Source organism: Anomalospiza imberbis, chromosome 8 (genome assembly GCF_031753505.1).
Source record: "Anomalospiza imberbis isolate Cuckoo-Finch-1a 21T00152 chromosome 8, ASM3175350v1, whole genome shotgun sequence".
In the NCBI taxonomy this organism is placed as follows: Eukaryota; Metazoa; Chordata; class Aves; order Passeriformes; family Viduidae; genus Anomalospiza; species Anomalospiza imberbis.
This window is the reverse complement of record NC_089688.1, coordinates 25,994,091-26,008,861: the sequence shown is the minus strand read 5'-3', so window position 1 is coordinate 26,008,861 and position 14,771 is coordinate 25,994,091. Positions and strand designations below refer to the sequence as shown.

General features: G+C 37.8%; 1 protein-coding gene across 2 annotated transcripts in view; it reads right to left on the bottom strand.

Moving 5' to 3' along the window:
- Positions 1–14,771, bottom strand: part of SHOC2 (SHOC2 leucine rich repeat scaffold protein) — a 62,541-nt gene that overhangs the window by 10,475 nt on the left and 37,295 nt on the right. For both annotated transcript variants that reach the window (XM_068198031.1, XM_068198032.1), the window contains exons 3-4: positions 14,137–14,274; positions 2,539–2,669 (exon numbers count right to left, since the gene is read on the bottom strand). In XM_068198031.1, the coding sequence (XP_068054132.1) occupies positions 2,539–2,669; positions 14,137–14,274 (269 nt within the window). The remainder of the gene's footprint in view (positions 1–2,538; positions 2,670–14,136; positions 14,275–14,771) is intronic.

Below are 14,771 nucleotides of genomic sequence, written 5' to 3'. Positions count from 1 at the left end.
AGTCATCAGCCACCACCTTATTTCCCCCTTCCTCCCTGCATGCTGACAGATACAAGAAAAGCAAACATACCATTTAAAAGCACAGGTTTGGGAGGTTTGGTAACTCTTTACTCCTCTGAAAGCAATTTTTCTAATGACACGTTGCTCCAGGAGTGCAGGGGCAGCATGTCCATCCCATTCCCAGCTGCTATTTTGGCTCCAGCAGCTCACCCACATCAAAATGGGGCCCAAAGAAATACCAACCCTACACAATGGCTCCCAAAAGAGGCATTTGATAATTCCAGTACAAATCTTTGGTAACTTCATAAAAATCCATACTGTGATCACAGCTTGTCAGTGTCTTGTAATTATACCATAATAGTTTCAGATAATCAGACAGAGAAAAAGAATAGGATGTGTTGGAAAATTCCATTGTTTTTTCCTTTTTCTAAAATATTCCTGAGTAGTTACTGCTCTATTCTTTCCCCCTTAAAAAATAAAAAGCAAGAAGCCTGTAGGTAAACTGGATAGCAAGGGCTGCCCATTGAATCAGAGTTTCATTTCTTTTGACAATCTAATTAGATTCCAGGATCCCAGCAGCCCATATCTCATTTCATCTGTTAGTTACGTGCCAAGCACGTTGCTGGAACTGTGGAGATGGATAATGAGATCTAAATTACTGCTGAAGTGTCACCTTTGCTTATTACTACACCAACTTGAATCCAGCCCTATTTGCTTAAGTATTACAGAAATTGGAGATTTATGCATGGCATTACATACCATAAATAATGCAACATCTGCAATCAGGAATGAGCAGTAACAAGATAATGATTCCAACCATATTCCTAATGTCAGTATTTCTGGATTGCAATTTGAGCTCCATATTCACTGTAAATGCTTTAAGAACATGGCTTTGCTGTTTCACCAGGAAAGCTCTGGCTACTTTTATAAATAGTTTATTAACATTATTGTAAATAAAATAGGATCTAATAGGGACTTACCTATATGCCCTGGCTAAAACTTTAGACACTGGGGGCATCTCAGCAAATACCAGTGAAGCATTTTCCACACTACAGATAAAATAATGATCTTCAAATCAGTATTAATCTAACCTAATCATTAATTAGTATAATCTTTGGTTAAGAAATATTGCTTCTACCTATACTTTAATTAAGAGATATTAGTCCTAGGGTTAGGCAGTCCCTGAGCTATAACACACTTTATTGCTTCAGATAGATCTTGGCATTTCAAAAAGCTGGTTTTGAAGGCTGCTTGCATACCAAAAAAAATATCTAAAATATGTTGGCTAATTCACTCTAATAGCCCAGAGTAATTAAATGCATTTGAAGGGAAGCAAGAGAGCTTTGGCAGTACAAAGAGAACAATGCTCTTACACCTATGAGAGCTGTGGCAGTGCTGCCTTCTTCCAGCCCATCCTTTTAAGATAAAATATTTATTAGGCATTGTGTCAGCAGCTTCAGCTATGTTTTGAAATTCAGAAATTTCTTCCATAAATACAGTTCTTTGTCTTATAGCACAACATGTTTTATTTTAAACAGATTACAGTATAAACTATACATTTCTGCAAACTTAAGTGTTAACATATTGTGGGCAAATATACCTGAAGAAGGCAGCACAGTTACAAAGAGGTTTGTATTATGACTGAACGTGTTAAAGCAAGTAATCATCCCTCACATTAGCTTTTTGCAATTACACTGTAGTTGCTTTTGTAACACGTCTGGGTGGGGTGGGCTAGCTTAGCTCTCATCCTAAAAGCAGCCTAGTGGCTTTCACTGTAGCATTTTCTTAAATTATACTCTTGCCCAAACATTTATTAAATTCTCTGTTTCAGTCTATCGTTGCTGAGCTCAGAAATTTATCTGAGGAAAATTTGTTACTCACTGCCCTTTGTTACTGTAAATACTTTGCCTAATTCCAAATGCATTTTTCTCCTTCTATTTATAGTTTGCTACATACATATTTAGATAACCTTTAACCTCATCTTATACTAGTAATTTAGACGACTTGGGGTTGTGGGGATGACAGCTTAGGAAAGCAGTTTGACCATCATTAAAACAGAAGAGGCTATAAACTGTATGTTGTGTCATGAAGTCTTCATCTTAAAAGGATCTAAAGCAATTGAATAAATATCCAAAATAAGAAGCAATCGCATCAGATTTTTCTTCTGTCATCTGAACAATTACTTCCAGGCACTAATGCTTCACGAAACAGAAACACTGAAAAACACTTATCTGGCTTGAAGGCTGGGAATCTGAACTCATTATTTAAGGTTTTCTAAAGATACAGCACAGCAAATACAACCACATGTGTTGCTCCCAGTTTTGACTCAAGTTGTATGTCATTAGTCTTTCTATACTGATTAAATATACCTAATATTTACACAATTGACATAATTCATATTACTTTTAGGTTAAAACAAAGGGTATTCCTCAGAGTTAAGATGCAAGATGAAATCATGTCCCTTGTTCCACTCCCTTTACAAAACATCGATGCTCTCCAGCAGCATCCCCTCCCCAGTCCACTCCCTCTTCTCCTCACCTCTGGCAAAGTAGAAATGTTGTTGTTCTCCAAGTTCAGCTCATCAAGTTCACTGCATTTTGCTAAAGACTTGGGAATTGCTGACAGCCTATTGTACCTCAGGCCAAGACGACTTAGACTGGACAGATTTCCTACGGGTAGAAAACAGGTGTTACTGTGCTGTGAGAATCATACAAATGCATAGTACAAGGTGTGACTTCTGATTCTTCTGTTGTCTCTCACCTTACACTTCAAAATTTCAAATGGTGAAATGGAGTTATCATCCCAAAAAGAGGAGATCAGCATTGGAAATCTGTGTAAGTCAACCACGCAGAAGTAGATTGTGCATATTAAATATTATTCTGAAGTTCTGTATAATATGATAAGCAAGCAAGGCCTATGTCCTATTGTAAAAGTCCTTCTATCCTGATCTTTCTATCAGCAAAACATACTATCATTTTTCCAGATGTCCCCAAAATGACTTTTTTAAATTAGGGACAGTATCATTCAATGCCATGAATCATATTACCAGAACCTGGGCATGCATCATACAACTCAGGTCCTGGAAAAACAATTTCCTCTGCAGGGAAAAAAATCCCCACAGATTTACCATCCTCCAACAGCAAGAAAACCTTTAATAGGTGATAGGAAAAACCCCAGAATTTCCTAGTTTTAGAGTGATACTGAAGGAAAAGTCTGAACGAAGTCTACAAAAATCTGGACAGTAGTGCATGTAAAAATATTTCTGAATATTGCTAGGCTGATGGTCCCAGTTGATACATCTTTCTGTCAGAGAATAAAAATCTTGAGAAACTTACAGCTTGAAAATTTCCCATCTGAAGCTCCCTTTAGCTCCAACCTTTACCATCTAACAAGTACTAAAGACCAAAACCAACTGCTCAAGGGTATTGTTGAACTCTAGTGTGCTGGGGCATTTAGCCTCTCCTGCAGGTAGCAAGGCCTTGAACTTCACTGAAAAGCCAACTGCCCAATTGTACAAAGAAACTTGACCACTGGCTCATCCCTGCAGTCAGAAAACGTGTCTGTGCAGGTGTAGACTTTGCACCAGGGATGCACTGCAACTGATAAAAATCCAAAACCCATAAACCCCTTAATATAGAACAAAAATCATCTACATCTTACCAATCAAGAAAAAAAGGGATGAGTTTTCAGTGCATATCTGATAATTATCTGACAAGCTTAGCAACAAATTTTACTTAGTACCATCAACAACTAAACAAAAGTCACAACAGGTAGCTACACACCATTGCTTAACTTGTAGTATTTTCAATTGGGATTTTGAGTTCTATTTTTTAAAGTGCAGGATTCTAAGCTAGTATAAAATTTTTTATAGAAGCAGCAAAGGAAGTCTCCACTTAATCAGAAAAAAGGCATTTAAAATCCAAGGCTATCAATATTGCACTCCAATGCACAAATCTTCATCTTTTCCTGTTAAATCCTGCAATGCATATACACACTAAAGAAATAATAATGACCTGCTCTGATCCTACAGTCCAGTAGTATAAAGACACAGATTTGTACATAACTTAGCTATTTCATGCTGTATTTGTGAGATCAGGTATTGCTGTCTGAATAAAAAACTGGCCTCACTTCTCACAAAAAGCATTCTGTTGCAAGGCTCCAAGATCATTAGGATTTGCCATCCTAGGGATGAACAGAGCACACCCTGACTATATTTCTCTGAATTGTTATTTAATGTTTGACTAAAGAATGATCAACAAACTTTACACAAAAAAAGATATAAACCTACTATTCTTTTCACTACCTAAAACATGCTCTAGATGCTGATCTGGATTTTTCAGGCAAACAGGGAAGTAGACAGCATGATGCCAACTGTTGCTTAGCAATACAACATTGCTGTGCCAGTTCCAGATTGTGAGCACAGGCTGTATGTATATGGCTCTCTTCCTACCAGCAATGTGGCATTTCAGAAAAATGAAACAAGGCAGCCACTAGAGAGAGTCAAAATGTACCATAAAGAAGAGAATGACACACGTTGGCGATCCTCATGACATTATCATGAGGAGAAAGGAGGCATAAATAGCAGCTCTCATTAATTTCTCCTTATCATAAGTAGCATTTCTTAATAGAACTTTATCACTGTTTCTTTACTAGTTATCTTTCTTCTCCATGGGAAAGGCACACAAATGCATAACAGAAGGCACATCCTCTGTGTACCACATTCCTTATGATTGTTTTACACACCACAGCACTAAATACAATTATTCCTGAGGACAAAACCAGTAAGATTTCAGCCGCAGCTGCATCAGTAGCACGTCTCCCACTGCTTTTGGAAGGACTGTCCTGGGCCCAGCTGATGCAGGCAACATGAGCCACCTTCTCATTTCAAGCCAGAATTTATTTACAGCCAATTTACAGGCTCTCAGTCTTCAGTCTTCAGCTATCTTTTCATCCTTGGAGTGCATACCCACACCTCACTGTGAATGCATCGGCAGTGTGAAACCCTTATTATCTTTTATCTTCACATGCTGGACAAGCCACATCCTAGATCCACCTTCACAAAACAGGATACAGCTCCCGCCTCTGCCCAGTGTGTCCAAGTTAACTTTTCAACAGGAATGCACCAGTACAATGTTAACGTTTGCATCCATGGTCCAGGGGCCAGTTGGCTAACATGAAAACCAAGTGAGGAACTGTTTTAGCACAGAAATTGTTGCAAGATGCTCAAGACCACACCTGGTGCACTGAACCATCAAATGATCCCACTTACAGCTCCCTGAGCTCAGGGTTACCTAGCTGATAGCCGTATTTGGAGTTGCTTTACAGTGCTTGCACTCATCTCCATCATTTCCACCTCAGCTACTGCTTTTCGAGATGGAACAGCACTAGGTATCTGCTGATGGGTTCTCAGGTCAGGCCTAAGGAATAAGGAAGGCAACAACTGATCATGATCAGCTCAGTCAGACTGTCACCAGGACCATTTGCAGTTGTACTTTTGTCGCTGAAGCCGTACCTCAGCAGCTGCTCTGAACCAGCCCCTCGCAGGTAATGACTCAGAAAACCCTGCACTAGATGTTCATGTACGTGACAGTTTGGTAACCACAAGTGAAAAGCAAATACCAGCAGGAAAAGCAGCAAGCAAAACGCCTTCCAACTTGTTTTCTTAGAGAGCCTGTTATGAAAACCCTTGTCAACTCAACTGCCTTATTCACTGGTACTTCTAAAATAAGATTGCAAAGCCTGACTAAGCCCTAAACTCACACCAGGCCTAAGCAAGTCACTGAAAAGTCACTTGCTTTACTCCAACTTTTGTCAGAAACAGTTACTCTTGGGATTCAGGTTTCACAGATGCCTTGTCTCAGGACCATTTTCTCACCAGCACAGTATTAACACCCATGAGCAGATGCCAGCTCTCATGGTTGAAGCAACCTAAGCCCAGAATTCATAATCCCTTCAATGGAGTGACTTTATGTCCCTTAGGATTAGCTGCTTCATTTACACAGAAGTGAATTAAAAATCCTTGGAAGCATGCAAATCCAGAAATATTAAACTGATACAATAAAAGGGATGCAATATTAATCAAAGGAAAACCAGGTGTTTGCCAATCCCCTCCCCACCCCCCCACCCCCCCCCCCAAAAAAAAAGACAGAAGACAGGAAATAAAGCAGGAAACTATACTAACAAAACAATATTTTTTTAGAAAGACCACCTGAATTGGTATCTACATCTCTTTTTTAAGTATTTCAAAATCAGGAGAAAAAAGAACTGGTAAGCTCAATAATATAAAGAAAGACAAATTCCTAATTCAAAGTCCTACCAGTGCTTGTTAAACAGAGTGATAAATGCTCTCTTCTTCTGATATTTACCACTCCTCTTCCTTTCACTTCCCTAGTTAAAATAATCCTTCAAATTCCCTCTTCTTAGATGAAAGGTCATTATTAATGTGAAACTGTGTTGATTAAGCTAATTTGCTATCAGGATCAGTTGCTTTCTTGTAAATAACCCAAAAGCATCAGATCAATTTAAAAATCTGTTCACTAGATAAAACTTCTACAGATAAAGTTAAAGACACAAATTGCACTTATAAGAGCTGTGCACATCAAAACCCCACAAGATCATTATCAACAATATATGTGAACCTCAGCACACAATAGAAAATTGCAGGAACTTGCTACCAACAACATGGCACTATTAAGTATTTCAGATGGCATAACTTGTATAAATATTCTTAGATTTTGATTTGACTCAACTTGGCACACAATGAGCAGTCATCTACTAAAGAACATGTTTTACAAGGCCACACATTACTTCATGGAGTGCCATGTGCTTAATTCACTGAGGGATATTCTCCTAGCAAAGAAAAATTGCTGATTTGCATACAAAAGATACCAGGTGTCATTTTTAACTAACTGAAAGCAAGAAGTACAGCTAAAATTAATAATACTTTTTTTTAAAAATTAAACTTGATGTCACTTAAAAAAAAATACATTAATTAAATTTAATACACCACATGATATTAATCTTGCAGTGAGAATAACAAAGATGACAATATGAAATAAATTTCAAATTGTATGGGAGATAGCAAACATGTTAGAGATGGGCAGTTGTGGACAGAGATTAAACACTGCATTCCAATATTTCAACAGTGGCTCCTAGTCTAAAAAAGCCCTAAGTCAGAAGATGCCTGTACCACACTTTGTATTTACTATATACTAGTTTTCCAGATGTCAGTCAAACTCTGTGACAACTTTTTAACTGTATAACAGATTTTTAGGTGAAAGGAGCTGTTGGTGTGTTTAATCTAATCTCTTATCAGAAAGCAAACCAGTTCCCCTGATAGCTGCAGAGTAAAAAGAAAGACTTCGATAAAGTGTTTAACCTTCAGTTGCACTCAACAAGCAGAGACCAACAACACAAAATGACTGGTCCAACAAGACACCCCAAAAGAGATCTCAGTGATCTTGCTACAGAGCAAAATCCCATAGCCATTATTCATCTGGTCTGGGGGCACCTTCTTCCTAAATCAAAGCTTGTAGGTTTGTACAAATTTAAACCTGTGTCACCGACCGTCATCTGAGAGACAACAAATCCCTTCTACAGTCCCTACATCCCTAATGTTTAATATGCTCTGGCTAAAGGCTGATGCCCTAGAAAAATCAGGAATAGGGACAGAAAGGTGATGGGGGTGGGAGGGCAACCACTCTTAGCAGAACTGCAGGAGAGAAGAGAATCCCTCCTGATCATTGCTACTAACTACCAAAGCCAAAGCATGAAGTGTAATTATTTTGTTCCAAATACAAAAGTATAGTTAATTACAATACAAAGTTTGACTTAATTTTACTGGTTTAACAGTAAAGTGACTTTTAGTGTATTTTAATTTTTCTTTTCAGCCACCAATACCTCCTGAAATACCAGGGAGACCAGTGTAGGAGGCAAAATCAAATTCACAAATTACCAAAGTCAGTAGGGTTCATCATTTTTTGCCCTGCTCAAACCAAAGCACATTATCCTCTTTCTGCAAAGTCTAGGAGTTCTGATGAAGATGTTATCTATTAGAAAGCTATTTAATATAGATTTAAATTAGTCTCTATGACCCCTATGAGTTTAAATGCCATCCGAAGCAAGCAAAGAGCTCTCTCTACTTTCAGTCTAACGGTATCATCCAAAGGTTTTCCCTCATCATATCAGTATTAAAACGTTAAATTGTGACCACAGGCAGTCAGTTATTTTCCAACTCTGATGCAGAATGTAACATTGCTGACTGTGTGAAAGATGCACACAAGATACTTACAAAACCTGAGCAACAAAGGCTCAGGTACCCAATACTCACCACACACAACACCTGCATGAGGCTAGAGAGCACAAACTCTTAGTGACATGTTTCTGAAACTGTCTAGATGAAAATTCAACTTAAACCTCGTTTATTATGCGTTCATCAAAATGCAAGTAACTCACAAACCCACTTGTCTCAATTCTGATGTATTCCTTTGAATCACTCTTCCCTTGTGCCTGCTTCTCACATAAAGAAAATAAGATTATAGGCTTTTTCTTTCTGCAGTATACTAATCATTCCGAAAATGCTGAGCTGCAGTTATAATACATCCGTACACATTGGTATCTGCATCTAATTACTGTGTGAAGGTACACGCATGCACTAAAATAAACTGTTCCCACTCTAGTCTTAGGATGACTATCCAACCAAAATACAAAATAAAAAATATTTTCATAAATACATTGAATCAATAAACTCAGAATTAATTAGCCACTAGAAGCTATCCTAACCTTTAATGAAAGCAATATGTATGTATTGAACTATATTGGGTTTGCATTGGAAATGTATTAATTAAAACATAAAACAGAAATTATAATTAGCTGAAAAAGATACAAAAATACAAAACACTACACATTGCAACAGAGACAAAAACAACAGCTGGACCTTATTTCAAGCTATCAATGAAAGTAAAGATATATATAAATGTAAATCATATTGTATGAACTGTTTATACTTAACTGGCAATGTGATAAAAACATAAACCTTTACTAAATGAAAGATGTGTTTAATTTTTTAAGTCTGCCCTACTATATAAAGCTAACACATAAAATGTACAACACATGTATATATCTTTACAATTTTAGCTAATTAAGTAATGCAATAATTATTTTATGGAGACCAGGGTTCTACTTTGTATCTTCCCTGCAGCTGAATGCTGTCCAACAGCAGATACCGTGAGAAGAACGTAAAGAAAGGGGAAAGGACACCCTTAAACTTCCTGAAGAGTGAGGAAAGATTCAACAGTGACTTCCCAAATGTAGAAGCAACTGTTATGATTTTCTTCTGCATAACTGCCATATCACACCATGAGCTTTTAGCATCTGCATCAGCCCGTGCAAACACTAAGACCCAAATGTCCCCTGCCCAATACATGCAGCACAGTCTGATCTTCACTAGTGTGACACAACACCTCACAGCCTCATGCCTGCCCTTCTGAACTTGGAGGACAAAATAAGCAAGTCACTTCCCATTTACCCTCCACCTGACATTTTCCAGTCAATTTTGGTACTTTACATTTACTAAGTCTAGAATTGAAGGCAACAAGAACCAGAGGTTTTGCTTTATGAGACCACCACGAGAACTAGACAGGGCTCACAGTAATATAAAAATTAGAGTATGAGAGTGGGAGCCACTGCTTTCAACCAGATAAAGAAAAGCTGGACTTATTGCAATTGCCCAATACTAGCAGAATCCAATTAAAGAAATTTAACAGCATAGTCCAAGAACAAAACCTTAGACAAAGCACCAAATGTTGATCAGCTCTCCCAAAGTGAGCCTGTGGAAAGAGGCTTGATGCCACAAAACAGAATGCTCACTGACCAAAGCACAAGGTACTGCTTAAACGTTGAGAATATGAATATTGCTGTGAAAGCTGGAGCAGAAGCCTCTACACTTTACTCCATCAGAACAACATCAAACCCATAATTAACAACATCAAACCCATCAGTCACATCTGAACATTGCCCCTGATCACTAAGGGAGCTGCAGGTGTTCAGACATTTCAGAACAAGACTCCTGCTTCTGCTAAACCTGCCAAATTTAAAATACCATTTTGAAGTAGTTTCACAATTCTTCAGAAATATCTGTACTTCTAGGAACTTAAAGCTCTCAACCACAATTTTGCATAACCTGAGCCGTACCAATTCCATGCGTCTGGTTCTAGTCAGCGCTTCATGTTTTATCAGCTGTAGGTGTAAAGAGCACAGCAGTGCTCTCAGAGGTGCACCGGGGTTAAACACGTTGGAAGCGTGGTTTGGAACACAATTTCAACCAGCAAAACCAATCAGTAAATACTATTTAATTTCATGAAAGCTGTGATTTCAGCTTCTGAGCTACAGTGCCACAGAGAAGGGCAGGAGGGTAGTGTAGAGCTGTGAATACACTTCCCATTTTCCTAACCATCTCTTAGGAACAGTGATCTATGTCAGACACTGGAAAGTGTGTCCATTGACAGAATTTTTTTGTGCTTTTAAAGTATAATTTTGGAACATTTACAACTGACTATTCTTTTTCTTATTAAAATTTCTGTTGCCTTAGATGCCTGTGAATATGGCACATTGACTGTAATCAAACTGCACACGTAAGCACACAAAACTAGAAAATTACAAAGCAGATGAAGAATCTGGTATTATTAAAAGCTGTAACTCTATTTCTGTTATATTTCTTTCTCAAATCAGTCTTTCTATGCTTTTACATATGAAATTGTGAACACATTTGTACAGAACGCTAAAATTAAAAGTTCAAAGAGGGAACATTCACTATGTGGTATTTGCAGGACAAAATTATCTGAGCAATCTTGTAATCCTAAGAAACAATTTACTCCACCCAAAATTTGTTTCCAGTCTCAAAAGTTCAATTAATAATTTTTATATAAATGGTATGTTGTTGACCTTCTTCTATATAACTTTTGGATATATTAGCATGCCAGCTAAGTATACAGAGATAAGGCACTGTGTAAATAAAAGAATAAAAGTAGCTAACAATTCTGCCACCCTCCAAAAAAAAAAAAACCAATTAAAAAAAAAACAAAAAAACACCACAAACTAAAAAAACAGCACAACATGGTGGGGGCATGCAATCTGCAATGAAAACACTAAACAGCTACGACCCCACTATGATTTTGATTCTGGGCTCAAGACTCTCTGAATGTGCTAAGCCATTCCACAAAGCTCATTTTTCTTACAGGAAATGATCTAATATAAAAAGTACTTTACAATTTTCAATTAACAGAAATACAGATATGAATGTATTAAGCCAATATCTATAAAGCAAGGCATTAGGTCACTTCCTGACAACTAATATCTAAAATCGACATTTGTTACTGCACAACAGCACGCTTCTACAGCATTAGTTGAGAGAAGAACTAGGTATTTTTAGAGTGGGTATATTGGCTCTGCAACCTCTGTAATCACTGCTGATGCATAATCCCTTCCCTGCCACTCCCCTGCATGTCACCCTCACGTCCCTTTCTCACAGCTCCAGCACATTTCAGTACATTTCCAGCACATTTCAGTACAAACAAGCTGTTTTTTAAGTTAGGCAGACTCTGAAATCTTTCTGTAGTAAAACCAAAACTTGTTTAGATAGTCCAGCAGCTACTTTAAGAGGGTTTTTTGATGGAGGGGAAGGAAAGGGGTCCTTTCTGAGGGGAAGGAGACATAGAAAGCAAAGGGGGCTGCTTGTTTTTCAAAGCAGCGTGACAAAAACATCCTTCTCAAGAAAAACTGAGACCTCAATCAAAAGGGTGTCAGTGGGGGAGGAGGGGACAGACCTGGCAGTAATGGAAAGCCCGGTCCACAACAGGCGGCTCACGGGCTCACAGAACATCAAATTCTTACAGCGAGCAAAGGTGCTTGGTCTGTCTTGCCCCTGGTCTGTAACGCAGAGTTTGACTGAACTGAAAACCATTGACAGCACTCATACAGCGAGCATCCTGACACCTGGAAGCATGGAAATGTTGCAAGAAAAGGCAGTCGTGGCAAAGAGCAGGCAGAGACAGAAACTGCAGAGAGAGCTGGAGAGGCCCAAGGGCCGCCCCAGCCGCGCACGCAGGCGGCCACGCGCCGTTGACTCGCCGGGTTTTTCTCAGCACTCAGAGTTTCTCGCTGAACAATCCCAACCACAAAGCAAGCTGTAATCTAAAAATCATGCCGCAACTCGCTTTCATATGTTGAACCAAAACTGCGATGACTAAGAAGTAAAGCCAATGTTGCTGAACTGGCTACAGTGCCTTTTCTGCAACCTGCATAAATGTAGGCTGATCGTTATCATTTAAGATGGAACCTAAAGCTTTCCCTTCACTATTAAATTCTGTTTGCAAACTACATGAGGCACAAACATGGATTTCTGATTTTAAGTTCTTATTTAAATACCTTTTTTTTTAACTTAATGTTGACAAGAGAGATTTTCCAGTGGAGCAAAACTGAACTAGATTAAGGTTAATGACACGATGGCTCACTCCTGTCTCCTACCATTATTCAGCTATCTTTGGTGGTTTCTTGAGCTCTAAAACATTGATATTCAGCTCAGATAAGCATGTAAAGAGACAGCTACCAATATTTAAAAGCAAGTAACTTCTAAACATTATAAAGACAATGCAAGGGAAAAACTAAGCAAAGAAAATAGAAATCCAGTCCAACCAGGTATGAACCTGACTCAAAAGAAACCACCTAAGCTTACAGAAACTTTCTGAAGAAATAGGTGGGTCCAAACTATCTTGACTGCAGAGTGAGCAATTTCCTATCTATCACAAGACTTAACTGCCTAAGAACTTTGTGCCTCTCCTACTCAGAGACCTTTCCCTGTAAGTACAGTCTTGCAGCATATTACAAGTGAGATTTTTCTGGTCCTTTGAGAAGTTCAGTGACTACCAGGCACTAAACAACTTAGTAAATCATACTACTACTCTTCACAGGAATTAACAGCATTAGTCTATAAGCCTTGAATATGGAGATCTCACACTTGCTTAGAGAATTTTTCCCATAATAATTAACAGTTTATCCAGGGAACTCACTCCCTAAATGTGACACAAACACTACACATAAGTGTTATGTAAAACAACATGCAGCAAGATTTACAAAATAGCAGCAAAAATAAAGGCTGTACTTATGAATGGTGTAAGTTAGATGCAAACTCCAGATGGAATGAGATCTCCAGAGTTTAAAAATATCAATCCAGGAAGGAAGTTTAGTTCCAGTGGAGACATCATCAGTGTAAACTCTGCTCAGGTCAAACTTTCTCAAGCAAAAGTCACAGTAACTTCATCCTCAACACTTTACTGCTAGTAGAAAAGCCGGGGTGTCATTAAATGGTTCCTCACTTTATTATGCATTAAAGTACATTGATAAGTGCTCAACACTGAATACCATCAAACTGATAATGTTCATTCTTCTGAATATGTTCTGATGACAGAACTTAAAATCATGGTGGCCTTGTTTTTAATCTTTTTCAATCACAACAGCCATCTTTTTAAAACTGATTTAATGAGATAGGAAAAGGCATATTTTATTGCTTTATCCCATATGAGATTCTGAAGCCAGCCAGGACTGTGTTTGTCTTAGTCTATTATTCCCAATGTAAGTTGCAAACTCTCTGCATTCTATTGCATAAGAGCATGATGACCTTGTGGACTTGGGAGATTTTTTAGATGTTCCACCAAAGAACATAACATATACATAATTAATTTAAAACACTTATGATTTTAGTTCTATTTTTCTTTAAGCAAAGATGTAAGTTAAAATTATCTGCCAAAGTACTCCAACTGTAAGTGAGCCTTTCATTTCTTTATCTCCTCAGTTTCATTACAGAATGAACAAGCAGTAGGCATTTGCTTATAACCACAGAACACCATAAGATTTAGAAGTAATGGATTTTGATTTCTTTCATTGTAACTCTCATATATAATTATTTAAGGTAAAATTTAAGATAACAAGCACACCTTGCTTTAAATCTCAAGTGTGAAGCTGTGTTGAGCTGAACACCAGTCATCCTATAGACACCAACAAGTACTCATTCTTAAATTTGTTGCCCTTAATGAGCATTTTGGAATAGTGATTTATTTTCTCTTCTCCAGCCTCTTCACATACCTATGGTTTCTGGCAGGTCCAGGAGTTCATTGTGCTGCAAGTCAAGGTTGGTGATCTGCGTGCAGCTTCCAATCTCTTCTGGAAGATGTTCAAGCTGATTGTGCGCTACATCCAGCGTTATGAGGTTACACAACTCACCTAAAGCACACGGGAAAACCAAAACATAAAGGACTTTAATATACAGATCTCAACAATGACCTCCACACAGAGATTAATAGAATCAGACGGATTTTGGGATAAGCTGAAAAAAAGCTACTGCTACCATAAAGTTATACATACAAAACAAGGTATTACAGGATCATAATTTCATCAGTCAGATCTAGAACCTGATCAACAATTTTGAAAAGCTCAGATAAAGTTTTAATAGATTCTCCAAAAAAAAGTTATTTATTGATTGATTTTATTCTGACAGTTCAAGCTGTGGAATACAAGTACAAAACTTGCACCTTACACTTTTTTCAGGCTGGCCAGAAGTTTAAAACATCACTAAGTAAATTAATTGTACTAAATTTTGAGAAATTAAGATCTGTTTTTATATCATTAATTACTTTCAGGCACAAAATCAACAATTAAGAGACAGAAAAATTATTTGGCTGACAACCTAGATAATCCAAAGTCCTGAATGCTATTTTTAA